The sequence below is a fragment of the Caloenas nicobarica genome, chromosome 11, assembly GCF_036013445.1.
Source record: "Caloenas nicobarica isolate bCalNic1 chromosome 11, bCalNic1.hap1, whole genome shotgun sequence".
NCBI lineage: Eukaryota > Metazoa > Chordata > Aves > Columbiformes > Columbidae > Caloenas > Caloenas nicobarica.
This window is the reverse complement of record NC_088255.1, coordinates 15327663-15354396: the sequence shown is the minus strand read 5'-3', so window position 1 is coordinate 15354396 and position 26734 is coordinate 15327663. Positions and strand designations below refer to the sequence as shown.

At 41.2% G+C, this 26734-nt stretch overlaps 1 protein-coding gene across 17 annotated transcripts in view; it reads right to left on the bottom strand.

Annotated features, from left to right (window-relative positions):
• Positions 1-1195: 1195 nt before the first annotated feature.
• MAGI1 (membrane associated guanylate kinase, WW and PDZ domain containing 1) overlaps positions 1196-26734 on the bottom strand; it is a 347210-nt gene continuing 321671 nt past the window's right edge. For 3 of the 17 annotated variants that reach the window (XM_065642339.1, XM_065642349.1, XM_065642351.1), the window contains 10 exons: positions 26262-26339; positions 23475-23566; positions 22303-22495; positions 18842-19135; positions 15355-15558; positions 10351-10441; positions 10166-10229; positions 9001-9147; positions 7684-7822; positions 1196-4053 (listed from right to left, as the gene is read on the bottom strand). In XM_065642339.1, coding sequence (XP_065498411.1) covers positions 3353-4053; positions 7684-7822; positions 9001-9147; positions 10166-10229; positions 10351-10441; positions 15355-15558; positions 18842-19135; positions 22303-22495; positions 23475-23566; positions 26262-26339 — 2003 coding nt within the window. In that variant the 3' untranslated portion in view covers positions 1196-3352. Of the gene's footprint in view, positions 4054-5598; positions 5688-7683; positions 7823-9000; positions 9148-10165; positions 10230-10350; positions 10442-15354; positions 15559-18841; positions 19136-22302; positions 22496-23474; positions 23567-26261; positions 26340-26734 lie in introns of all 17 variants that reach the window. The other 14 variants (XM_065642345.1, XM_065642350.1, XM_065642355.1 and 11 more) reach the window with 13 other exon arrangements.

Here is a 26734-nt window from a genome sequence, read left to right as displayed (position 1 = left end):
TTGTAGTCAGAAGTAAGGCTGGAATTAATTAAAGTGAATAAGGCTGCACCACGGAATATGGAGTTGCAATGCTCATGCTTTAGAGCAGGGCTCCAGCTCCCAGTGGGTTTGGAAGCAGTAGAAAGGATGCCACCACTAAAAAGGCATTTTGAATAACTTTTTTTTTTTTGGTCAGTGTGTGCAGAGTTTTTTAAATTAAATATTTCTGTCAAATATAATTTTGGTATTATCTATGTAGTATCTTCTTCAGCTTGAGAGTCAGCACTTCAAAGACACACTTCAAAAGCTTGAGACTCACCTAAGCAGCTCTCCAAGATCGTTTGCACTATGTCATAACATGAGCAAAGAGAGGACAAATACCAGTAACAGCAGAAGATACAAATTCAGAACCCGTATATACCATTACAACATAATTTTAGAGCAAAAAGGTATTGAACATCATAAAAGAGCCAAACCTAAAATATCCAAACACTTTCTCAGTGACCCAACCCCAACTCTAAAGACTCGGGCTCCATCAGACAAATCTCTCTGCAGATGCTGTGGTTGGAAACACAAACCATTCGCCAGCAACTCTCAAGCTGCTCGGACTCCCAGCAGGTTAGCTGAATTATTTGGAAAACATATGAGAAGGGCCTGATAAACTACACAATGTCTAAAAGTTATTAAAAAAAAAACTATTGAAAGTAAACAGTTTTGCAATCCTTAAGTTACCAATCTTTACACATTTGAAGAACTAAGAGATGGGAGACAGATAATCTTAGCGATATGCATATATATGTATGTATATATACACACATATAAATACATACATATATGATACCAACAATCCCAGCAACTGCAATAGAGTAGTTGCTGCCTTTATTTTAAACCGTTGCACTGCTGACATGTTACGAAGGACCAATGACACAAAGGCCAGATGTAAAACAAACCCTGCTTCACCTAAACCGTTGGCTTCTGATTATTTGGTGGAAGAAAATTTTGTATTGGAAAACTGGGAATTTTTGCTTTAAGGCTTGTCAAATGGATCATTAATACATATTTAATGGATGGCCCTTGGAGACTGTAACCTACAATTTACTAATATAGACAGGGATGAGTAAATAACATTAAGGTGTGGCTCCTCCTTTATCTTATCACTACACTCATATGTAGACTTTGTATGGAAAACTTTATTTGATAATAAAAATAGCATTCACAGACTTTCTCCTTCTTTGTTGCTACATCATATACATAGTGTCTGTTCCAAGGCAAGAAGCTTGTACTGGGTAAGTCCACATCTACTCGTACTAGTGTTATGTATAAACCCAAAAAGTCAAATAAAGCTATGAACAATGTGGTATTTATATATGCATAGTGTTTTATAAAAAAGATTGGCCCACATACTGCTTTTCATCAACACAGAAAAGAGCATTATGTCTAAAGCACATTGCAAGAAATGATGGTTGAAGAACATAGACTGCATACAAGTGCTTAATAATCCATAAGCAGGCCCACCATGAAGAACTGATATTCAAACCAACAAAAGCTTTAGAATTACTTATATAGTCTCCCATTTTAAAACAGCTTTACATACCTGATTCAGTTTACATTAAAATATATCCCCTGAATCAATTTGTTCCATTTTCAGAAATATAAACACTTAATCACATTCCTCACGGCTAAATTTTGTCATAAATCCTCTTTTATACAAGAAAAAGGCAACAGTTGTTTTTTTTTTTTCCAACAGGCTCTATTAATTACAATTTCAACTGTACACACAATGATCGGCCATCTTCTTTCTTGGTTTTGTTTTTACAGTACCATGGCAACAACAGTGATAGACTTGCAATGTTTTTGTGTTCATATGGAAAATGTGAAACAGTATACATGTACACACCAATGCACTGTAAAAAGCAGCAGTTTACTTTAGTGGTCCAACAATAAGGGCAAACATTTTGGCTCAGCTAGGCAGTAATCCTTATACCAATCTTATACCAATACTACAGCAGACTTACCACACAACTTGCAAATTTAAAAATACAACTTAGAAACTTGCAGGTTTCCCTTTTGCTGCTGTTCTTAGATTCAAATTTACAGCATATAACCAGTATGGATAGGCTTCCATAATACAACCAGGTTGTCCCACTGATTGCCTCTTTTTGCCTGTGTTTTCCTTTGATACATCTATTTTTTTCTTTTTTTTCCTTTTTTTTTTTCTTTTCTTTTTTTTTTTTTTTTTTTTTTTTTTTTTACCCCAGCAAGTGCACTCCTCCTGCCCCAGTAAGGATGAACCAGTAAAATAAAAAACTTAAATATAGAGCGAGAAGAAGAGAGAGCTTTTGGAATCTGGCAAAATAAGAAAAGCCCACTGGTTTTGGCTGAGCAGAAGGAATACACCCGCTCCAAGAGGGACGGCTTTGCTCCCACCGCATTGTGCCTTGTCCCAGGATCCCGATCCCTCCTCTTGCTTCAAAGCAGACAAACAATAAATACCATGCATTCTGGGGTTGCTGTCCATATACATCTAGAAGATGAGTAGGGCTGCAGCGGCTGCCTTAATGAAATATCGTTAAATGTTGCTGAGGCTAATGAGAGATCAACAGTCTACGTTAGTGTGTGACACAGGCATGGTGGTTACCAGTCCTTCTGTCTTTGTGCATCCTGTAGAGGGGGCCTGAAAGTATAAACTGTTCACGGAACAAACTAGAAATTCCTTATCGCAAATCATCTTGTGCTGTGTGGGTTTGTACTTTTTTTAATTATTAATTATTATTATAAATATCCTTCATTGAAACAGTAGTCTCTTCAAACAGTTCTTGCAATTTTAGGAACATTTGTCTCTTTTGCTTTTAATTCCTTCAGCAGAAGCGCTCCATTCCTACTGAGATGAACCATTTTCTTCCTTCCCCACCCCCAACCCTTAAAAAATTTTCTACATACAGTGTAGCAGTGAGTCACTAGAGAACAGTCTGGATCAAATTATTCAAACGTGGTCATAAAATCCTTTGCCTATATTACTGGCTACCCCCCATTCACTATACTGGGGAGGAGGGAAAGTAGCCCAATAAAGGAATTTTTCTTAAGAAATCTACAAAGAATGTAGAAACAAAATTTTATAATCCTTTAGGACCAACATTTGGCAAGTAATTAAAAAAAAAGAATACACTGAAAAATACTTTCTTTAATATTATACATCAGGCACAACACTTTTTTTTTTTTTTGTTATAAGATTTAATCTGCATAAAAGGTTTGTAGGATCAGCAGGTGCCGGATGGATGTCTCCTTGCCTGCGAAAGCCAGATGGTTTCAGCTCCCACTCTCTCTCCTCGGCTCCCACCGTGTGGGGAAGGTGACGGGAACCCCGGGGGACCCCTCAGATGCTGAGGTCGGTGCTGCACTCCTTGTGCGGCCGCCGGCGCTGCTCGGGCGGGTGCCTGCGGCTCGGCTCCTGCTTCCAGCCGGGCTCTTCCCTGTCCCGGCGGCCGACTCGCTCCTCCCGGAGCCGTCTGTCGGGCGACCTCTCCCTCCGCCGGTCGGAGGACTTGGCCCGCCGGTCCAGGGAGCTCTCTCTTCTCCGGTCGGGCGACCTCCTGGGCTCCGGGAGTCTCTCCAGCGACCGGCGGCGGCGGCCAGGGGACCGCTCTCTGCGCCTCTCAGGGGAGAGGTCTCTCCTCCTCTCGTGTCGTTCCCGCCTCTCCAAAGTGTTGTCGGCGCTCCTTGTCCCTTCCCTGCGCTTTTCGGGAGACCTCCTCTTCTGCCCGTTCACCACCGTCCTCTCCGGCTGCCTCTCGCGCCTCCTCTCCGGCGATCTCTCGGTCCTCCTGCCTGGCACGTGGTCGTTGGTTTTAGAAGTCCCATTCCAAGTGTGGTGTTCATTGGGATGTCTGCTAAACTCTCTGCTGCCTTTTAGGTCTCTAACATAAGTCCGCCTGTCCCCATGTTGTGATGATTTGTGAAGGTCTGGTGGATAACTGGACTCCGATGATGGGTGCTGCCGTCGGTCGGATGGCACGGGTTTCATTTCCGATACGTTTTGTGAACCTGTGGCGGGACTGTTCCTGTCACTGCTGGGGTCTGAAAGAAAATAACAGCAAAGTGTTTGGTACCGATGCCTTCTGCAGCGCCGTGACACCACTTATCACTCTTCAGACTTCATTAGTGACAAAAACAAACAACTGTTAAAGCAGTCAGCGAGGGCTAACTGAAGCTTTTGTTAATTCAACTGCGAACAACGAGAGTTACAGGTTAGTACTGGTGCTGCTCTGTTCGTTAGTCGTGTTTTGGTCCAAGCCGATATCATCTTATTGCTCTTCTGGTCTTGGGGCATTTTACGTTTTCCCCAAGCCCAAATTCATAATGTTTTGGTTACCCTACTTTCTTTCCAGTTGGGGTTGTTGGTGGGGTTTTTTTAACAGTTTCCAATAAAGAGGGTCTTTAAGGAAGGATATTTTTCTTTCAAGTCTTTTGAAAGAATTGCCTTCCAGGTGTGGGAGGCCTTGTTTCAAATAGCAGAAAACGTACAGAAAATAGAATTGATTATTAAGTTTTCGCCTTGTAAAATAACATTTTGAAGGTGTGAGAATTAGACTGTAATCATGCAATTTCCATTTCATTTAAGACATTACTTAATCTCGCTTAGTTCTACCATGTTACAAAAAGTCCTTGGGTAGATTTTGGTTTTGCCACAATGATGCGAACAATGATGACAGAGGTTATGATTTTTTCATATCAAAGCAATGGAAAGATATTGTAATATGTAGGATGGCTTTGATTAAAACCTAATCTCCAGCTCATTATTTTTCATGTAGTATTTCAGGTAAAATACAGCTGAGCCACCTCTGCGAGACAAACTGCAAAGCTGAAGGAAAAGAACAACCCCCAAACTGAAAACCAGCCCCTGTACTGTAGCTAAGCTACAATTACTCACATCACTTGTAACGGATGTTTATGAATGATTCATTATAGATAAGGCAAACATTAAAGTGGCTGTGCTGACTTAATGCGAGCATTGCTTTCATTTGCTTATTGTTTTCTTTGTTAAAGTAACTTCTGCGGGGTAGCTCGGCTGGTGTCAGCTACGCTTCCTGCACCCAGACCCCCACCTTGAGGTGGACTGTCCTGATGGCAACGACTGAAAACCCTCACACACACGTGGGGAAATACTTTTTTTCCGTTTTTCTCCTTTTTGTCTTCCCTCCCCCAAGCCAAACATTCTACGTGCTCATTCCTCCTGCCACCACACAAAGTATCTCCCTCTTGATGTCATTTCCATTCCTGAGCTTGGGAGGGTCGGTGTGTGCATGGGCCACGATATTTGTGATTTCCAGGTGAAACCTGTGTTGCAACTCACGTGTGTGCGTTTTCGCTTATTAGCTTTTTCAGGCAGCAGCTGGGGACCACGCTGCTTTTCCATAGCTGTAAGCACGTGGCTTGTGGCAACCTGGCTATTGCGCAAGGTACCAACGCGGTTTAAACGTGTCCTGGGGTGTACTTACAATTCAGGGGACGCAGGGTGCTCGGAATGAACTGCTGTACATATAAAGTATAGCGAAGCGGAAAGCAATGTGAGGGAATTAGGCCACAGCACAAAAACACCTAATATTGATTTTAGCTACAAACCGTAGTTTGATTATGGCCCATAAGGTAGAAGCAAGACTCCCCGAGCTTGTCATTTCTCATACATGCAGCGATATTAGGAGGTATCATCGCTGAGGAAGGAAGAGCCCAGCACCAAGAAAAGTAAGAGAAAGAGAAAGAGAAAAGTAGAAAATTTAGATTCCCTATAATAAAGATGAAAGAAAGAAAAATCTTCATATTAATATTTTATCTTAGAATAAAGAAAGTTTATTTTTCCAGTCAGATTGTCTAGGCTTCACCCAAATATAAGGCTGCAAAGACAGCAGTTCTTATTATCGTGACATAAAGAGACATCTAAGAGGTGATTTAATAACCCAGACAACGAGAGCATCCATTCTAAAAGACAGCTGGAACAGCGACACAGAATGTCATAGAAAAAACATTAACAATCAAACAACAACGAAAATAAAGTCCACCAGAGACCACAACATTAAAAAGAAGTACAAAACTCATTACAAAAATATACAGCCTCATAGAGAAGCACGTTCCAATCGAGTCAGAAAAATATTGGAACTTAACATTATTAGAGGAACCATTTGTGACTGCAGCGAACAGAACAGAGAGAGGAAGGAGTCCCAAATGTTACAAGGATATTCTTTACAGTAGTGCAACCCCTGTATATTAAATCCTTGCTTGAAGAATGAACATTTAGTGGTTTAGCATTAGCCAAAAGAAAATCGGTGGTGGATTTCCATCCTCAGTGCAACAGACATATGCTTTGAGAAGTGAAGCACTTAATTTACAGGGTATTTATGCAGTCTAGCATATGATACAGTACTGTACATCCAAAGGAGAATAGGAAAAGACAAAGGTAGAAAGAACATTACAGAATTTCAGTGCCATCATTGAACCTTCCGTTGTGCTATTTATAGTACAGAAGTGTAAATCCACAACCTGCCTTCCATATTATTAAACACTTCAATTGTTTGTTGGTTATACTCTGAATCGGTCATTTTAAGTTAAATTAATGAGCAGAGTGAGCAGAAACTCTCAAATGTGGTACAGTAAATGAAAAGAAAATCGAGTTCATAAATTGTGCAGAAGGGTTTTGTTTCTGGTTTTAGGACACGGAGTGAATGATAAACACAGAACTTACTGACACAGAAATAACCCAAATACGGGATGAAAAGCATAAAGGACATCCCTTCAATCATTCAGTTTCTATAGAAACCTCAAAGACCTTTGGTTGGGAGTAGCCCTCCATCGAGGGCACAATATTTGACAATTATCTCAAATAAATAAGACATAATTATAATATTAAATAGTGTGCTAAGTTAAGCCACCCAGCAATCCAACCTCCGGGAGAAGAAAAGGAAATCTAATGCAATTCTTAGTAAGAAACGAGGACTGAATGTTTCCCCCAAGACAGACACAAGAGCACCTTTTCATAACCTCCTCACCTTTTCAGACCTTACAAATTAACTAGTTGAAACCAGCAGACAGTTTAAGGGGGAAGAAAAGGGCTCAGGAGGCCAAATCAATATATTTTTGCAGTAAAGCTTTTTTTTTTTTTCTTTCCTTCTTTTTCTTAAATAACTTTATAAATATTTACATAAATATTAAGGGAAGGCAAAAATCTCATAAGCCATCTCGGCATTCATGTCTATGGATACGGACCGGAACTAAGAGAAAAACCTACCAAAAAAATTAAAAAATCACTGCTTCAGAATAATAACTCAGAATCCCAGTTTTTGCATTGATTAGAAGTAGAGACCTATTTGAAAAAAACAATTCAGCTGCTGAGAAACAGTTTGGCACAGTTCAATGACATTCCTTGTTTGGCTGGACAAGACAATAAGGTTTTTTTGTTTTGTTTTCCTCTCTGATCACCAAAAATACTGCTATGATGATCTTGCCTTACACTGCGCCCCAAGTCCATGGAAGCAAGCAAAGGATGAAATGTGTAGAAAATTCAGCACAAGCGAGGCAATTAACCATATGTTGCAAAGGTTGGTAAGACACTGGTGAGAAAGGAAAATAAAAAAGAATTCCCGCTTCAGATCTTGAGACAAATCATTCATGGAGTGATGCCAGGGAAGAAAGGAATGTTTTCATAGTTTGACCCACCATATTCTGGGACAGAGCCATCTCCGCGTTTCAGAAACAGGCGGACCCTGCGGCCACCGTTTTTAATCAGTTCGATGGCCCGAGCGTGCTTCATGTTCTTGGTAGTTTCTCCGTTGATCTCTAAGATTTCATCACCGATCTGTCAATGCAATTAAAAAAAGAGTCTAAGATAAGCAACAAGCCCCCATGAGGGTCACCACCAGCATGCCACAAGACAATGGCCACAGCAAAGTTGGAAGAACTATGCGCTAAGTGAAGCTAAATACACCCAACTCCTTCCAGTGACAGCCCACTGGAGACATAAAGACAACAGGGAAAGCTTGAGGTATCAAAATATTTCACTGCTGTTCTGTAAAACCACCTTGCATACTGTATTGCCCAATACCTATAGCTGTGTTAGGACTGGTGTTCTTTTATTTTATTTACATTCTTTGTAAAGTCTCTGGTCAAAGTGGTTGCTTGTTTTACAGTCTGCTGTCACTGGGATGTTCAAATACTTTGCTCAGGTCTGTTACTCACTTGGATATAGATGCCTACTATGAACCAGCAAAGCTGCTTTTGTAAATATAATCATTCATCAGGATAGGAAAACAGGGCTTGGAAGAGCGTCAAAGCATTGACTTCCACAGGGCAGCACTGTTTTATTTTCATCAGCAAAAATATTGGACCTATAAATCTACCCCTAGCAAAAGAAATTTGAAAATGCCCTTTGCATGATATATCCACAGAAGAAAAAGACACATGCTGCAAAGTTATCATGCATTCTCTAACTGAGGAGCAAGGAGTACATAAAACTTGGCAATTTATTTTTTCGGTAGGCATTTTAGAACATACGCCCTTGTAATAATGTTGATAATTTAGCTGACATGTGATGTTAACAGTTAATACTAATCAAAAACTATACTATAATTTTGTAACCCCTGGGTCAATATCTATGCTCTCTGCCCACTCTGCTCACTGACAGAGGAGAGGATCAGGTGGAACATGTTGACTCTCTACTCACAGCTGCAGCTTTAAAAGCTGAGGCTATTACATTTTCATTGCTACATGTACCTTGTCGGGCTTTAAAAGTCAGATTACATATTAGAATTTGGAAACCTGGCTTGGAACAAGGGAGTGAAATCTTCCAATGCACTCTCACTGTTACAGGCTGTATGCACAGACTGACAGAAGCCATTGATAAAAGTAAATAGGAAACACTGGTCCTTTCAGTTAACATTTAATTTTCCTCTTAGCAGGCACAGCAGAAGCTGTGCCTGTAGGGGAGAGAAAGGGAAGGCAGCTTATTGCAAAGAAGCGTTTTTTATTTGCACGTACCCTCATCTTCCCGCATCTCTCAGCTGGCCCATCCTCAGCGAGCCGCAGCACGTACAGATCCATGTTGTACTCCCGGCCACCTCGCAGGCTGAAGCCAAACCCTTTGGCTCCTCTCTCCAGCTCAACAGTGTAAAAGTCTTGGTCCTGCTGGAAGGAAGACAACATGTGTGCAATTGAACAGAAAGCTAAATGCTGCTCTACCCTCATTTTGAAATTATCCAACTAACACATATTATTTTTTCTGTTGTTGCTCATAATTAAAAAAAAAGAAAATCAGCTGAGTTTTCACACACAGACTAGAATTTTCTGCTTCCTCAGATACCACCCTGTAATTTGTAGTGCCAGCAGTGCAAAGGGCTGTTTGGATGAGTGGCCTTGGCCACGTTCCATGTATCTTTAGGCACCTCTGTTATACACCACCTCCTGTGCCCAGGGCAGAAAAGCACATTTCTGGAGGGTGGCTGATGCTTTACCAACTGCAAAGGAAGGCTGAGACAACCTCACTGCCGGTGCCAGGCTTTAGGTAAATGTCTAACGGTACCTGGGACGGGTCTATGCCGTGGCGCCGGCTTTTCCTTTTTGTTACCACCTCATCTATTCCTTTGCAAGAAGATCAGAAGTAAATGCGTTGGTTTTCACAAACGCTGTTACCGTAGGGATGTTTTGAAATCCCTAATGGAAGAGGTTACTTCTGGGACAGCCAGTGGCAAGGAAAGTTAACAGTGAGACAGATAATCTCTCTAATAAGATGCCATATGTGAAGGCTGGAACACTCCAGTTATTGCCCCCCTTAAGTTTTCCTCTTTTTTGTCCTCTGAATTTATCATTTACACAAAACAGTACTTTCTAGAGAGGCCCCTCCAAATATACAATTCAATAAACAAACACATAAATTATTACTGTTGTAAAAATGTCAGCTTTTTTTCTTCCCTTTTTTGTTCTCCCTAGAAGTCTTGATGAGAATGTGTTGGAAATGTTTCTCAGCTGAAACAACAGCAACGCATATTAAGAAACTAATCAGCAAATTCCTCTTTCTTCAGCAAACAGACCAAGGGAGAACAACTTCCCAGTAGGAATTGTCAAGGGAAAAATTTGAACACAGCCCTCAAGCAGATTGGAAGCAACAGTCTGTGATAAACAAAACAATTAGAAAGGTTCTCCTTACCTGTGCTGCTTGGGGTGGTTTGAAGTCAAACTGGGATTCCTGCTTTGGTTTGGTGTTGTTCCTGCTGTGGCGAGTGACAGAAAGAGGGAGAGAAGAAAAATAAAGCTCATGGGATGTGAAGACAATTAAGAAGTAACCAAAGAGAGAGCATGTCAACATGCTCTCCTCAAGGAAAACAATCTGACCTGGTCTCCTGTGGTATTTGCTGAGGAGTATGTGTGGTTGTAATTGTAGCAATTTTTTCTGCATTGGTCAATAAAGTAGCATTGGAGGATTCTGCAAAATAATTTTTTTTTCATTATGAGGGAAGACCATTGGATATTCATTGATAAAACAAAAGTTTTACAAAGACATTTCACTAGAAAGCATCATTATGTTGTTTTTAAAGAGCATAAGATTTGCTCAGATTTCTTAAATCCAAAAATTAATAGGATAAAGTTTAAGCTATGTCATAGTAATTATATATATGAAACACTACAGCACCTCAGTTGTAGAGAAATATTGGCCTTTGAGTTGCACATTGAAACTTAACATGATATATCCCGCATGGCTCATCTTTCTTCTGGTATCTGTCGCCAGATGTACCCAATTACTGTGTACTCTGTTTTTCTTCTTTATAAGAGAAAAACTTCTAAAGACCCCTAACCAACTATGAAACATTTGTCACTTTGCTGCTGCTGCTGTATTCTATGCCCTTGAATAAGTCAAGGCTTTAGGGAAGGCATCATATTTGCCTTCATTGTCACTGCAAAAACTCATGAGCAAAAAACGTGCATACCAGAAACTGCCACAGCTACCCATCACAACGAGTGTAGAGCAGGGAGTCAAATATTTTTATATATTTGTACAATATATGTAGTATATTTATATAATAAATACACAAATGAGTTGGGTTTTTTTTCAGTAACCAAATACATCATCATTTCCACTAATCTCAAAAAAAATACAGCCACTCAACTGGAAAAAAAAAAAAAAGAAAAATAATTGTGAAATCTAGATTAGAAACACTTTTGACCATTAGACACACTCAGAACAAAGACTGACTTCTGGACGAGGGGTTGAAGAATGTTTTGTCTGTTGTCTAACGACATGAATTCCAATCATTAATGTCTCCAAATATGGTAGGATGACTGGATTAATTTTACAGTAGCAATAACTATTCCATGGATTATAAACTCATCAGTGCTTCCTCCATCAGAAACTGCAATCTGCGGTAGAATTGAGACATGGCTTTTATCTAATACCTCACAAGGTGATATTCAAAGTGGCTAAAACCCAAACTTCCTGAAATCCATCTTTGAAACACAACTCGCTGCTGCCTGAGCACTCAAAGCTGCACGCAGGGACGTGGAACCACCTGTAGCAAATGCATCAGCAGCTCTGGGTACCATTTACAAAAGGGCTCACCAAGAGAATACAGAGAGAAGGATTAACTTCAAAACTCAATTTATGCCATGGTAAAGGGTTGTCAGACCAACGTCAGCCTGTGCAAATGCTGTATTTCTCTACACACAGAAGGAGATGCTCCCAGGAGAAGTCCTCTCTCCTGCTTCACAAATCTGGGAATGGAGTAGCTGTAGGCACAGCTGAAAAGGGACTGTCTAGGTGTCCCTCAGAGCATGGCATGGCGAAATGGTCCCCTTGTCATTGTGGACCTTTATCACAGACTTCAATAAGACCAGAGTTAACCCAGAACTCATTTAAAATTCTGCCTAAAATTAAGGTCATGCACCTTGTTTCTTGACTGAATTTCTTTAGTTCCAATCCCACTTGAAAAAAAGCCACCAACAGAAAACAGCAATGAAAACCGGGTGGAAACATCTGGCTGTCCAACATTAAATTACAAGGTCTTCTATCCTGCCCTTGTTTGCCTCTTAAGCTCCAGGCATCTGGTAATTCATTTTATTGACTATGGAGAAATCTGCCATTGTTAAACAGAATTCAGTTGTAATACAAAATTGCAGAAATGGGAAGTTATTTGCCTGAATTAAGGAGAGGTGGTGGTTGTGGGCTTACTTGGTCCTGTGAACCTATTCTGTTTCATGAATTTACTTTCATTGTGGAGATATCTAGATGACGTGAAGGCTTTTCCTTTCTGTGCATGTCAAGGGCAACTCGGGAAACGGGCAATATTAAAAGAAGAACCATTTAAACAGATGGGTGCAAGGACAGCAAAGCTCCTTTGCCTGCAGCAATGTGGCCAAGTTAACATGCCCAAACTCTCAACATATGGAGCTGTAACATCTTCCAGACCAGAGCTGGCTTGTGTCCGGTGGCTCAGAGAGCAGGAGCGGCTCCTGGGTCTACCTGCACCCCTCAGGGTAGACATGACCAAAACATGCCCTTGTGAGGATATGCTGCTGGCAACCGGCTCGTGTGAGAAGGAGATGTCCCTATGTGTAGTTATACTGTTGGATTTTAAGAAATAACTGTGTATTTTGTGAAGGTGCCTTGATGCTAAAATTAGTCTCCAACATAAGAAGGCCTTGAAACATGGTTAAGTGTTCTCTATTCATCCAGAACAAAAGCCTCTGAAAACCTCCACAAATATTTGGAGATCAGATGAAGATGGGCTTCAAAGAGAATGCAAGATTTCTACTCTTTAGTAGGTCACGCTAAGAATACCAAGCAGAGCAACAACAAATCTTGGTACAGATGTATCTCCATGCCACTGTACTGTATCTATCTTTAGCCCACCCTACCCCATGAGTCAGGAGTTGTGCGTAATTTTGGTAGTTTTTTAGACACTGGCTCAGGACGCATGCCAGCCTCCATGCAAAACTGGAACAGAACACAAATATAGGAAAAATTATCTCTATTAGAATTATAATTATATGTTCTAAATCCCAAATATTTCATTGATTCCTTGCCCCATTCTGCCCTAGAACACTCAAACATCAATTAAATGTCTAATCTAAGCTTGTCATTTTTCAGCAGTCTGTAACCTTGCATCAGCTGGTAATATGTTAAAGCATTGTCATTTCATTGCAGATGAACTCCTGCAGTGGTCTAGGGCAATGAGTTGGTGCAAGGCTTATTAGACAGCAAAAACTCTTGGTGTTTTTAATAATGTTAGAAGAGATTAGCAGTGTGAGTTTATTGTGAGTCTTGTGATAAACATTAGTTTCATGTTTGTCTCAGAAGCACGGCTTCTGATTTGTTCTTTTCCTCCCCCTTTAAGTGCACTGTAAGACCATTTCTATTTACCAAAAAAGCACCTCAAAAGCAACAAAAAAAACCCCAAAATCAACAAAAGCACCCAACAAGAGCAAAACCAAAAAAACATTGAGACCAATTTCTTAAATATCCTTTTTTTTTTTTTAAGAGCAAACCTCTCAGCAATTTCAAGAGCGTTTGCTTTATTTGCTTTTGGAAATAAAATGCAGGTAATTCTATGCAAAGTTGACAATCTGACTTTGAATTTCAAAAGAACAGTAAATAAAAAGACTAGAAGCCCGCATTGCTGTGAGAGAGAAGAGCTGGTTCCTTCCCTAAATTACAGCTTTCCACCTTCTCTGGGAACACTTGTCAGTCACAGGTACAGATTCCCATTCTAAGCTAAGCAATTGAAAATTATATTTTGTACACATATTTGCATGAACAAGACTGGCTGAGCATTCATGTCAGGAGGCTATAGTCTTCTCAAAAAATTCCTAAACTGTTCAAAAGTTATTTACCTCTTAGGTATTTTCACCTTTTAAAAAGATTATTCAAAGATTCACCTTCCTGGATTTTGATCAGAAACTAAAATAGAGGCAATGAACAATTCTTCTCCCAGTTTACCTTCCAAAACTGGCACACACAGGCCAGCTCAGATGTTAGCCTGATTCACAGCCGTTTTATTATTCATGAACACTCAATTTGCTGGAAGCAGCAAAGGATCATATACCATTTGACCTGATAGCTACTAAAGAGTAGGAAAAGAAAGCCTTTAATGCAAAACAGATAATCATAAACAGAAATAATTTATAACCAGTATCCTGGCCTATTTTTATCCTAAAGCTAAACATAACATAGTCATGCTCTGTGAGGTAACTAAATCCATGTTTCAGATTAGAAAGTACGAGAGCCAGCAACTACCAAATACTTCTTGCTGGAAATCATATCATATAACTTCTTCATTCTGCTTTGCAGGTACCAGGCTCAATTCAGCTATGCTTTCTCAACCCTTCTTTTAAACTTAATCACACTTTCTCTATATTTAACTGAATGCAAATAATATCCAGTACAACTCTAAGAAATGCTCATTAGCACTGTATCTGAGCCATCAAATCTTATACCTGTGGATTCAGCTTAAAAAGAGAGCAAATTAAAAAGATTTCTGCCTAATGAGTTCTCACTATGAACCCATCCATGGCAGAGCAGGACGACGAACAAATAAAATACTTAGAATTTAGAACCACAGCAACTTTAGTTCTGCTTTACATATGTTTCTGCTCTGTTCCTATTTGGCATCACAGCTAGGGATGAATTTAATGAAATTGATAAACAACACAGCTCCTTATTTTTATTAAATAGTTCAATGACCTGAAATCAGTACCAAGTGTCAGCATATTACAAAGGATCCTGCACATTCCCTCTGATCTGAAACGGTGAGATCCTGTCTAGGATAACTCTTACAATGATCGGCTGCAAGCACACAGCAGCTCCAGAGCCATCAGTGTTTAACAAAGTCGTTTCAAAATGTACTGAGCTTATTCCCAAAGCAACTTGCCCAGAATAAAAACAAATCTTCTTTTCAAACAGCTTACAACATGACAAAGTGTTTATCCCTTCCTGTGATCTCTTTAATCTATAGCCTGCTTGTATATACGCAAAGCTTCAGGAATCCCACATATTAACAAGTGACTCCCAAATATTCTAAAGCTGCATTATCAACCTAAGAATCAAATCGAAGTGTACTGAGGTATGCATCAAATTTACAGAGATACATGGAGCAACATGACAAAATGGATTATTATTGTTTTTTAAATGTAGAATCAGCACCTCCCTGTTTAAAAAAAGAACTCCCATTTGTATGGAAACAAAAAAGAAAGCTATGGAACACTCACAACCTCCCTCACTGCTAATTCCCAAAGTGGGAGTGGAAATTGAGCCCTCCATGACTTTGCAGCTCCGACTGGTGTAAAAAGCCCGGGAACAAAACCAACGAGAGGATCAGATAAGACAGCAGGAAACATATACTTTACCATCTCCTGGAATGATGCGCAGGGTAACGGTGTTTCCCGCTTCCTTAATGAGGTTGACGATGTCTGAGTGTGACTTGTTGGTGATGGAGCACCCATTCACGGCCAAGATCCGATCGCCTACTTTCAGCTTGCCACAGCGGTCTGCGGGACTCCCTTCAATTATCCGACCTATTTTGTGAGGCATGGCCACACATGCATTTCCCGCTTTTGTATTGGTTTGGGGGTTGTTTGTGTTTTGGTTTGGTTTTGGTTTTTTAATTGATTACATATGTGGGTGAAGGGGAAAAGGAGAAAAAGGGTTGAAAAGGGAAAGAGAAGGTTAAGGGTTAATTAATTAATGCATCAAGCAAAAGTTATTATAGGATAGCTTTGCTGCCAGTGTTCAAAACATTGGCAATCAACTAGTATGAGTGCACAATACTTCTGTTACAAAAAGGTGTTTTGTAAATCATCCAACCCCCATGTTGTTTTCTGTTAATAAATCACAAATTTTTATAGACTACAACTGCAGCCCCATCATAACCCAATTTTTGAATTAAAAAATGGAAACTGTTTGTAGAAAACACAACCCTCCTCCTCCAAGATTACATCAGTGTCAGCGTCTCTAGTTTTTTCTCTAAGTCAACTGCTGCTGAAGCTTCTGCCAATGTTTTGTTCTTTCTCAATTTAGAAAGATAAAATTGTTCTAGGCCTAGGAGGGAATGCGACTCCTTTTCTACCACGAAGACCCAATCTTTCAGCGCTGCATGGGGAAGCAAGATGAAACTGTTTTCTTCCATTGTGACTAAAGGTACTACCAGGGAAGGTACAGGACCACTACAGATGGGCCAAGACTGACAAAAGTAACTCGTTCGGTGCAGGCATCCATGTCAGCCTCTGTTAACCCAAGTTAACCCTTCCCCCTGTACAATCTTAGATGGCATCGGGATGGGAGCCGGGCAGCAATAAGGACCTCCACATTTAAATATCTCTAAAACCAGACACAAAACCATTGAGGTGTCTGACACACAGAGCAAGAGCACTTTAGGATGAATGTGTTTTGGAGACAAAACTCTCCTCCTGTTCCATGCGGTTGTTTGTCCCAAAAACACAAAGTCATCCATAAAATGCAGAACTGGGACACAGGGGGATACAGAGCTTCACTCAGATAAATCCATCGGGCTTTTCTACACGGGCAAGAGGCCCTTGGGACACAGCACATGGTTAAAGCCTTGATGTATAGAGTGGTCATCTCATACTTTGCATCCACAATACATTCACCCTCAAGATGCACTTTCCTATCTATGCTGTAGTCTTTACTTGATTAGTAGTTTTAGAGATATACATTGCTGCACACATGGCAACGCTAGAAAGACCATAAAGAAGAAACAGGTAAGGAAAGGAATGTGACGTGAGACAACAAGGCTGGAAATACGCAATAAAAACTGGCAGAAAGTTTTAATATTAGTTGCATTGTGGAGATTTTTTTTCTGTTATTTTACAGTGATGTTAGAAAGTTTCACTTCCTGGAAATACAAAGACTCATCCAGTTTAAAGGCTGTTTAGAGGGTATGTGAAACGAGCTCCTACTCTATTCAATCCACTGGACATAGATGACAGAGCCCACACCAAAGTGACCAAAGTGAGTTTTAGAACCAGTTTGGCCCATCTCTAAATACTATCCATGAAAGAAGAAAAAGCTACAAAGCAGGTCCAAAGCAAGCACCACACAGCTCAGGGAACATATCTCATGCAGAGTATTAGGAAAAAGCTGAATGCGCTTGAAAAAAATTAAAGGAAAAACAGTCACAGATCAACAGATCTCCATGAGGAGCCCCTGCACAGAAAACTTCCAGTTAGCGAGAATCTTAGGCTAAAGCAAACACAACTCTTTGCAACCTCAGGTCAAGGTTTCTCTGCAGAAGAGAGTTAAAGCATAGTCTTCATACAGTAAAAGTTATTCACACACGTTTGCAAATACTTTCAGAAGATAAAGGCTCTCTCTCTGGTTTAGACTGAGTTCAATTTAATCTATATTATACTACACCAGGGCTGTCAAACTCATTTCCACCGGGGGCCACATCAGCCTCACGGTTGCCTTCAAAGGGCCGAATGTAATTTTAGGACTATATGAACTAAAATTTTAGGACTGTATGAATGTAGTTAACTACTCCTAGCCCTGCATTGCACCATTGTGTTCTGGCACCAAAATACCTGTTCTGGAAGAGGAGTTTCCAGCAGCAAGGACAGCGCATCTGAGAACTCACAGAACTCAATGCATCAGGTCTATACCAGATATTTTCTCCTTGAAATCTCTGCCATGACTGCCCAGAACAGTGGTAGAAATGGCCAATTCTACACCAATATCTTATTTATTAGCAATTTATTAGCAAAGGCGCTGCCAATGCTAGGAAAAACAAGGGGGAAAGGCTACTTCTTGCCACACGCACCTGTGTGCCTCAGGAGTGTTCCAGCTGTACGGGGAGACTGCAAAGTATTTTGTCTGCAAACCACAGCCCTGCTCTGAGAGACAGCGTGAGGCAGGCCCAGTGCACTCGTTCCAGCTTTCCTTTCCCCCTCCATCCCTATCACACACCACAGACGAACGTGGAAGGAGGAGCTGCTTTTTCCCCTACTAAGTATAAATGGATGCTGCCTCTGGTCCTTTTGGAGGAGATGGAAAGGGAAGAAAATAGCATCTCTGACTGGTTTCCTCCTTGCAATGACATTTCTGCTCTAGAGTAGGCTGTTTTGTGCATACTTGCAGAACCAGCTCATGTGCATTTCTTTTGCAGCAACACCTGGACATGTGAGTCTGTCTAGCAGAAAGCATTGCCTTCAGAAAGAAACCATGACTACTTCTATTAGGGCAAGATATTAAGTGTGACATCACATGAACTTCATTTCCCCTTATTCTGAAGAAATGGATTTGGGAAGAAGTGGAATAGGTAAAAAAATATCCTGTTTTTTAAACAGTATTCTCCATTTCATGTCTCACCAGCAAGCACTATTAATTAAAACTTCCCAGCTATCAGCATGCTCACTCCATAATGAGGATCAGAATAACTCTGATTGCCAAAGAGAAGTTAATCAGTTTAAGCATCACTGCTTTTAAATCAACTGGCTCAACTCCACCATCAGGAGACATATTTCATTCCACCTGCTCCATTTCTGCTTTAGCAAACAGAATCACTGGGGGGGTCCCTGGCTGCTCTTCTGAGAGCGAACCCCAGAAAGGTGTCCAGCTCGCAGGGAGCATCAGGAATTGCCATTGGTGGCATTTTTCCCCTTCAGGCTGGGATTTCTGATTTTGCTTTTCTTGACTCGGTGCTGAAGAAAACCCAGGAGGCAAACACCTACCAAGTCTTGGCCTCCGATTAAGCTATTAATTACATTAAATAGGCATGCTCATGATGTTTAATTAAACAGATCCCCACTTGCCTCCTTGCACTGCAGCGCTCAAACCTGCATCTCACTCGAGGCGCTTTGATGAAACCCCAAGACTTACCGAATGTCGTCCCCGCCTCCGGCCTGCTCACCGACGAGACGATGACAAAGCCGAACCCCTCGTTTTCGCCGCGGCGGATTTCCACATCGTAAGGCTGGACCACAGCACTGACAACGCCGCTGCCCCCGCCGCCGCCGCTGCCGATGCCGCTGGTGCTGCCGCTGCCCGAGCTGACGGTGTTGAGGGAGTTCTGGCTGCCCTGCGGCGTTCGCTTCTCCTCTGTCAGCGAGGCCGGCTGGTTGCTGCTGTGGTGGGAAGAGGCTGGGGATGGGACTTCATTCTCTGCCTTGGGAACTGGGGAGAAAAAAAAAAAAAGACTGTCTGAGCAGGCTGCACTGTTTAGTGCTTGAAAAGTGCCGTCCACCGAGAAAAAGGTAAAAAAAAAAAGGCAGCTCACCTACTTTAATCTATAAATCATGGCCATAATGATCAAAGGCTCTGTCTCCTTTTGGATGGCACCACCAACAGCTCTGTTTGGTGACAGCACTGACTATAAATGCTCATCCTCTCCAGTGCATGGTCATACAGCCAAAGTGTTTTGCTGCCGAACTACCGCAGCAGTACGGTTAAACCAGTGCAGTGCTGCGTGCTCGGATGCTCTGTGGCATTCAAAACCTGGATTACACTGGTCTCCTTTAGATATCAGACCCCCACCTCATTTATATATGTGCAACCGTGCATATGTGCACAAGCCAAGAGAAGAGAGAGTAATATCAAACATCCATCACTCAACACCTCTGCATTTTTAAACTCAATACTATCAGTTTGGTAGCACTGATTGCCTTTGATGACTGTGATCTTGAGTAATAACTAATACTAAAGTAAAAAAACCATGTGAACCAAGGTTTTCTGAATGGAAGAACCAGCAACTATCATCTGTACTGTCTGGCACAGTCAGGGTGAGGAACCATTAAACATTATTAACATTAACATTAAACAAGTGTTTAACAGCAATTGAAGTTGGAAGTGGTATTAGTTTAAAATCTAATCAGCTACCAAAAGGCTTGAAGAAATCTCAAAAAAATCACTTAGTCCACAGTCTGCTCAAGTCAGGACCAACTATGCTTTCTGTCAGTCCTGACAGATGTTTGTCTAATCTGCTGTTAAATATCTCCCCAGGCAATCTATTGGTTGTAATATCTAACTTAAATCTTCCCTGCTGCAACATAAGGGTATTATTTCTACTTCTATCTAACAGGCATATGGAGAACATATTATTCCCTTCCTCTTTACAGCAGCCTCTTATAGTCTTGGGGAGTGTAACACCTCCTCCCTCTCCTCTGCTTTAGGCTAAACAATCCCAATTTGTTCAATATTTCCTTGCAGACCATGTTTTCTAGAGCTCTCCTTATTCTCACTGGTCCTCTGGACTCCTTCCAGTTGGGCTCTCTCCAACTCAAACGTCTTTCTTGAAGTGCTGGACCATATTGCAGCTGAGCCATCATCTGCTGGGAAATCAGGAGAGTTTCCCCCTGTCAACATCCCAGCACAGTGTTTTTCTTCACCTGAGCCAACCTCAGATTAGAACTTGTGGCCCACAATAGCTTCTGTTTCTTGTTGCTCAGCCCGTTATCCACAGTCCATTTGTGCAGTTGAGAGCAGCATATCGCACTTGTCTCCACTGAATGGCTGCCTCAGCTAATCAGGTCGCTTCTCCAGTTTGGTGAAGCAAAATTAAGTCGAAGATCTTAAAAGCAACACGAAGAAAATGGATGCCAAACAAAATCTAAATCTGTAAAACCATGATCCAAAGAAAAATAACTTTAAAACATTCTTAGAAGTACCTGTCTGCACTTACATACACCATGTATGTACTAAATATATAGTATTCTACATATTAAGAATACGGGAGTATAAACTTTCCCCTATAAGAATCTCAAGACATGAAGTACCCATTTAGGTGAACAATCTTTTTGTACTGGTATATAGATGAGAGGAGGAATAAGGGATCAAAATTCAGGAAGAGTCTTCTCTACGAAGTTATGCTGGAATTCAAAGCCTGCAAATCTAAGGTGAAATAAGGAATCCTGAATAATTTATCTTAGAGTAAGTGTCCACATTTGAAATGATTCAGAAATAGCTCAGTCTGAAGTAACAAGCCCCTGAATGAAATATCAAGGGTTTTTATCAAGATGTCTCATGAATCTAAATCTTTTATGGTAATTTCCAGCCTGGGGGCTGCAAAACTGGATAGAAAATCTACACACAAAAACAATACCAAAAATTCAGCTGCTCTTTCTCTTCCTTCCAAACCTCATCTCCTAAAGCTCCTCGCACATTGGCAGCTCTTTGTCAGGAAGGAGAGAAAGGTTATTAGAGGGGAGACACAGCCCTTCATTTAATCCACAATGAGAAGAAGGAAAGAAATGAGAAGTGAACATCTATTTAATATTGTATGGAAGGAGCTCAGCCCTGGATAAAAATACAGAGCTGTTTTAGAGGTACTGTTCTAGTCCTACCTTCCACTGTGGACCTAATTTTCAACCTGATTGTTATTTTGACATTTTTTAATCTTAAAGTACATCACTGCCTGTTTTTCTGCTGATGCCTAAACTTGAAAAGCTATATAATGTTCTTTCTTTTGAATAAGTGAGCTGCACCGAATCCCACACTCAAGCTCCCTAAAGGGACTCACAAGAAGAGACAGCACCAAGTTGTTACTCTCTAATATTAAGCATAAGGCCACATGTCATTTAGAAAGCTCATGCTCATGCCTTCATCTTCTTTGCTAACAGGACATTTTGTGTCACTAATCCAGGTGCCACCAGGCAGTGTCCCTTCTCTTTGCCTCTCTGCCTTTTTGCCAGCTTCTTTTTGTCCATTTAGACCACGCGCTTGTGCAGGGTGTGCGGAACACGTAGCATAACTCGGCACACAGAAACCTCTTGGTTACAACAAACATGCGCACCCTGCACTACCAGAAGCAATGACACAGTTTTGCATCCTGCGGTTAGCTGACTACATGTTGCAATCTCAGTTGGAGCTCCTGCTGTGCCTGGGACATTAGCACACCAATGCCCTCACTCGTGCTCTGCCCTTGCTTCACCTCCTGGGGCCTCCAGCATCTTTTCCCTCGCTCCCAGTTTAAGGGTGGCTAACAGGCAGCAGTTATTTGGGGAATTAAACAGAAAACACAGGCAGTCAGGCACAGTGTCTGTTGCTGCGTGAGTCCAACTAAAAATGATACGTTGCAACTGAACAGTTCCTCGTTTTATCAGAAACCTTCATGGAGACTGGAAAAGCCAACTGAGATTAAGAGAGTCTTGACTGAAAACAAAATATTTGAAATTTATTTGATCAAGAACAGAAAAGAGTAAAAACAGACAAAGAGGAAGGATAACACCGCATCCCCTGAGTTTTCCCGGTATTACAAGGAGAAGCTTCTTTTTCTTTAAATCATTTGTTGAACAGATGGAGTCTGGAATGAAAATCTACCCCTGCAGAGCGACACTGCAGCCTACCTGTGTAAACCACTTTGCGCCTGACGGTCAGATTGACGTGACCTTGTTTGGCTGCCTGTTGCATAAGCTGGACGACAAGCTGGTGTGATTTCCCGACAACAGGCGTCCCGTCCACACAGATCAGTTCATCACCCGATCTCAGGCGGCCGTCAGCATCAGCAGCACCCAGCGGTACAATGTGACCGATGTAAATCTAACGAATTAGCACGAATAGGAGAAAGGAAAAGAAAGAAAAGGGAAAAAAAAAAAGTGGTAAATGAGGACTAGCTCAACAGGCAGCGGGAAGCACGAGGCACTGGTAGTTAGACCCAATTTAGTAGGAAAGTTGTTGATAAATGTCTGCTGGTCAGGAAAGTTGCTCCATGTGAATAGAGCCACATTGTGAAATCGTAATAAATTGACATTTTGTTTTTTCAGGCGGTCCATTCACTCTAATGACAGTCAGCCTTGGGAAATGTGGTCAACCAGACAGTGACCGGAGAGGAAGATGGTTAAAAGCACTGAGGGTCTTGTCAAGAAGGCTGAGATTGAGTTGTCCTTTCAGTTGCCTCTAGGGTTTACAAGCTCAGTACCACTCGCCTGTCCACCAACTCAGTCTTAGCTTATCTTCAGTGAGTTCTGTGGAATTACTCTAACATGAGAGAAAATCGTGGCCTCTCTTTCCATAAATGAGCAAAATAATTTTGGCAGGGAGATATGTGGAAATTTGTGCTGCTACTAGGTAGCTTTGACCTGTGCAGCACAGGAAAGACCTTATGTTTTTAGCCTGATGCCTTCCACAGGCACTGGATTTAAAGAAGTTAAGCAAATTCGAGGAAGGAATTGAGCAAATAGAAACTTTAAGATCAAAATACTTGCAAACCTGACCAGGACAACCTTTCCTCAGTGTCCAGGCCATTTCAGACCTATGTGTTTTCATTTGGGCTATCAAAAAAACAGGAACTAGTAGCGGAAGCCAAATCCATTTCAATCGTGGAAGTGGGTTTTTTTGTTTGGTTGGTTGGTTGGTTGGGGTTTTTTTCGAGGGAGGGTGGGGAGGAGTTGCGGGATGTAAATGCATAGCACTACAGTTATTTTAACAGAGATACAGCAGTGCAGTTCTGCACATCTGTACATGCTACTTCTGTGATTCTGGAATATGTTAAAACGAGACCACTTCTAGATGTACTCACAGGTTCTCCAGGCTCATTTCCACCTAGAATCCTAAATCCAAAACCGGTTTCCTTTCTCCATAGAAAGATATCCTGCTCTTGGTAATCTGGAACTGAAGGGAAAGAAGGAAAATATAATTTTTAATCAAAACCCCACCCTTTACACCCAAATCAGGACTACTCTCATGTACGTGTAAAGGGATCTGCTGCACAATTTTACTCTTTAAATGAGGCAGTCTTGATTTTTTTAGACATGTTAAGAACATTTATAGGTTTAAATACTATAGGATTATTATTTAAATCGAACTAAAAATTATATGGTGGTTTCTACATTCTAGGTGTCTAGTTGTGACTTGCCGCTTGTTTATCACTATAGTATTTCCTTCCGTCAATATTAGCATCATTACCCAGCGCAAGAGCCTCTTCTAAATCATCAATAAATAAATGTGTACAACTGAGAATCACTCTGCCAGAAACAATACAGCTGTCTCCTCTTTCATGGGAGACAAAAGAGCCACTTGTTATGACTTCTACTGTTTAATTAACTTCCACAAGCATAGTTTGCTATCTGTATACTGACACTGCTTTAAATAACTATGGGACAGACCCCCAGCTGGTGTAAAACAGAAGGGCTCCACTGAAAGCAAAGCATCTCTCCTGACTCTCACTTGCTCGTGTATGGGCTCTGTAGAACCACCGAACAGACAAAACCAGCTGGAAACATAGAAAAGCCCAACCTTACCTACTCATTAGTATGGAACACCAGCGAGGCTTTTACAATGAATATTACATAGAGTGAAGTACTAACCTTGAAGTGTGGTTGAACAGTAATGTTTTATATTAACTTATTCATGCTTGCTTTCATCCCTTTTTTAAAAATGCAAAATTAATTGCTAACGTTAAATCATATCAGAAGACAACTTCAGGTTCATTTAATATTTATTGGTTAGTATCTGTAACATTGACTAATTTTGTAACGACCTCCTCCCAAAATTTATAATTAATGGTAAAAAAGCTGTTCCTTTACAAGTCAGCTGCCTGTATCTTTAGTAAAGAAACCAAAGGATATCATTCAGGACTGTAATTTAAATAAGTGCGTACTCAGATACTGGATGCAACATGTTTAATGAAACACCATCTAGTTTTCTGTATCTATGAGCAGACAAACTGGCTGTTTCCCATTGACATCAGTGAGAGTCAGACTGGGCCCTAATTACATTTTACACTATCGGTGCCTGTTGCGCAAAGGTTTGGGTCTAGTCGTCTGGTGCTTTTCAGTGTTAAGACTTTTGGCTAGCTCTGATGCTCTTCCTTCAATGACTCAACAGGTTAAGATCTGGGAATACTAAAATTAAAAGAACAGGTGCGTGCTAAGGCACAGATATCTGGTTTGACATTTTCATTCAAACTGGTTTAATGCATTGGTTTTATATATCATATTTTCACTTCCTAATTACTTGCAGTTATAAACTAAGCTTAAGACCTGTGCACATTACTTTACTGAACTAGAGGCTAATTTTGGCCCAGATACAATTACGGAACAATCAGGTGATGACGAGGCTGGAAGCCTGATGTTTCATCTGTTGAGATGAGTTGGCTGAAGGCAGCTCGTCACCGTACAGGCATGCAGCACAGCAGCAGAACTTGAACAATTAATTAATTGGTGTTTGTCACTGCCTTCCGCGAGGGGAAACGTGAAGAGCAGACAAATTCGGAAGCGTCTCTCCAGCACTTTGCAAGCTTTTTTTGGCAAAGGCTGGCCCCAACCAATTAATAGCGTGTGTTGGATCTGGCAGAGGCAAAGTGGTTCTGCAGAGAGCTTCAGCGTGGGCCCATTTCCTCGGCATCTCTCAACACCTTCCCATTTGTCAACTCTCCAGCCTCAGTGAACGATGCCGTATGTTCCTGGTTCGGGTACCAGCCAGCCAATTAACAGCCGCTGAAGATTACGGCAAGCTGAGGTCTAACGGCAGTGTCAAACCAAAGCAACAAAAAAAGACAAGCCTGTACCCAAAGCAGCAAGTTCATTCATGTAACTCTCTTTCCACTGGAAGGATTACACAGAGCTGCAACACAGATACAACAAACATACAGACGACACACGTTTACACAGCATGATTACAAACCGAACAAAACTCCTTTTACCACTTTTTGCGCCAGCTCTGTAGTACGGTGATTCAGAAAACCCCTTTCACCTCCATGCTGCCCTACAGCTGGGGTGGGACCCTCTGAGGCTCTCCATACTGGAGAATTACTTCAGGTTGTCTATTATTGAGTAGAGCTTTAGAGGAGCCACTTTCCTTACTTAAAGGGAAAATTTCATGCTGATGCTGAAACTTTATTGAAAACTAATTAAAAATGGCCTCCAGGAGTCAGCCATTGCATCTTTGTACCTTGACCTGACCTCAAGCATGTCTGACTCTGAAAAAAAAAACGTGCAACACAGCCCAACTGGGTCAAACTTGCCAGTCTGCTCATCCTGAATTAAACAAGACCATTTGGAGAGTGTCGCAAAAGTGGTAAGAAGAGTTCTGCTGGGGCCGTGAGGAGGAATGGAAGGAGGGGTGAGTGTTACAGCCCCATCCACAACCCATGAACAAAACGGGACATGGTATCCCCTCACAGCCGCCTATGAAATCCGCCGCTAGCCAGTACAGAGTAAGGCAAGAACTTTGCACCTTCGTGGCTAAACCTCGGCATACGGCCCTGCCAGACTCCCCTGGTGATGAAGACCCTCCCGCCACAGAGCAGCAATGACACCAGAACAAGACATCACGAGACACAGATACATTCTCGGCACAGTCTTACATTCTCCAAAACTCGTGGAATTGATTTCTCTCTCTCTCTCACCCTTGCTCAGTCCAGTTGCAGGCGAAGGTGACATAGCTGTAATATTAATTTTACAATTTTGCAAAGCTTAATGTATCTGCTTTCTTGTTAGTTCATTTAATTAATTTTGACTGTATGGATCATGTTAGGCTTTCATGCACATAATTGCTAAGGTTATAGCTACTATGGATTATGATATACTAACTTACATGTCTATCTACACATGCCTGTGTACATGTGGATATATAATACACACACACATGAGAATTTATACATTTATGCACATGCACGCAGGTATATTTGAAGAACACTTTTTGCTCCTCAGAGGAGGAATCTCTTTGGGAACACCTTAAAAATACTTTTCTACAAAAAAAGTTTCACCATCAAGATATGGTTACTTTTCCAAATGGAAATATTTTTCTAATGTTAAAAGAAATTCTAAATGCATGGTG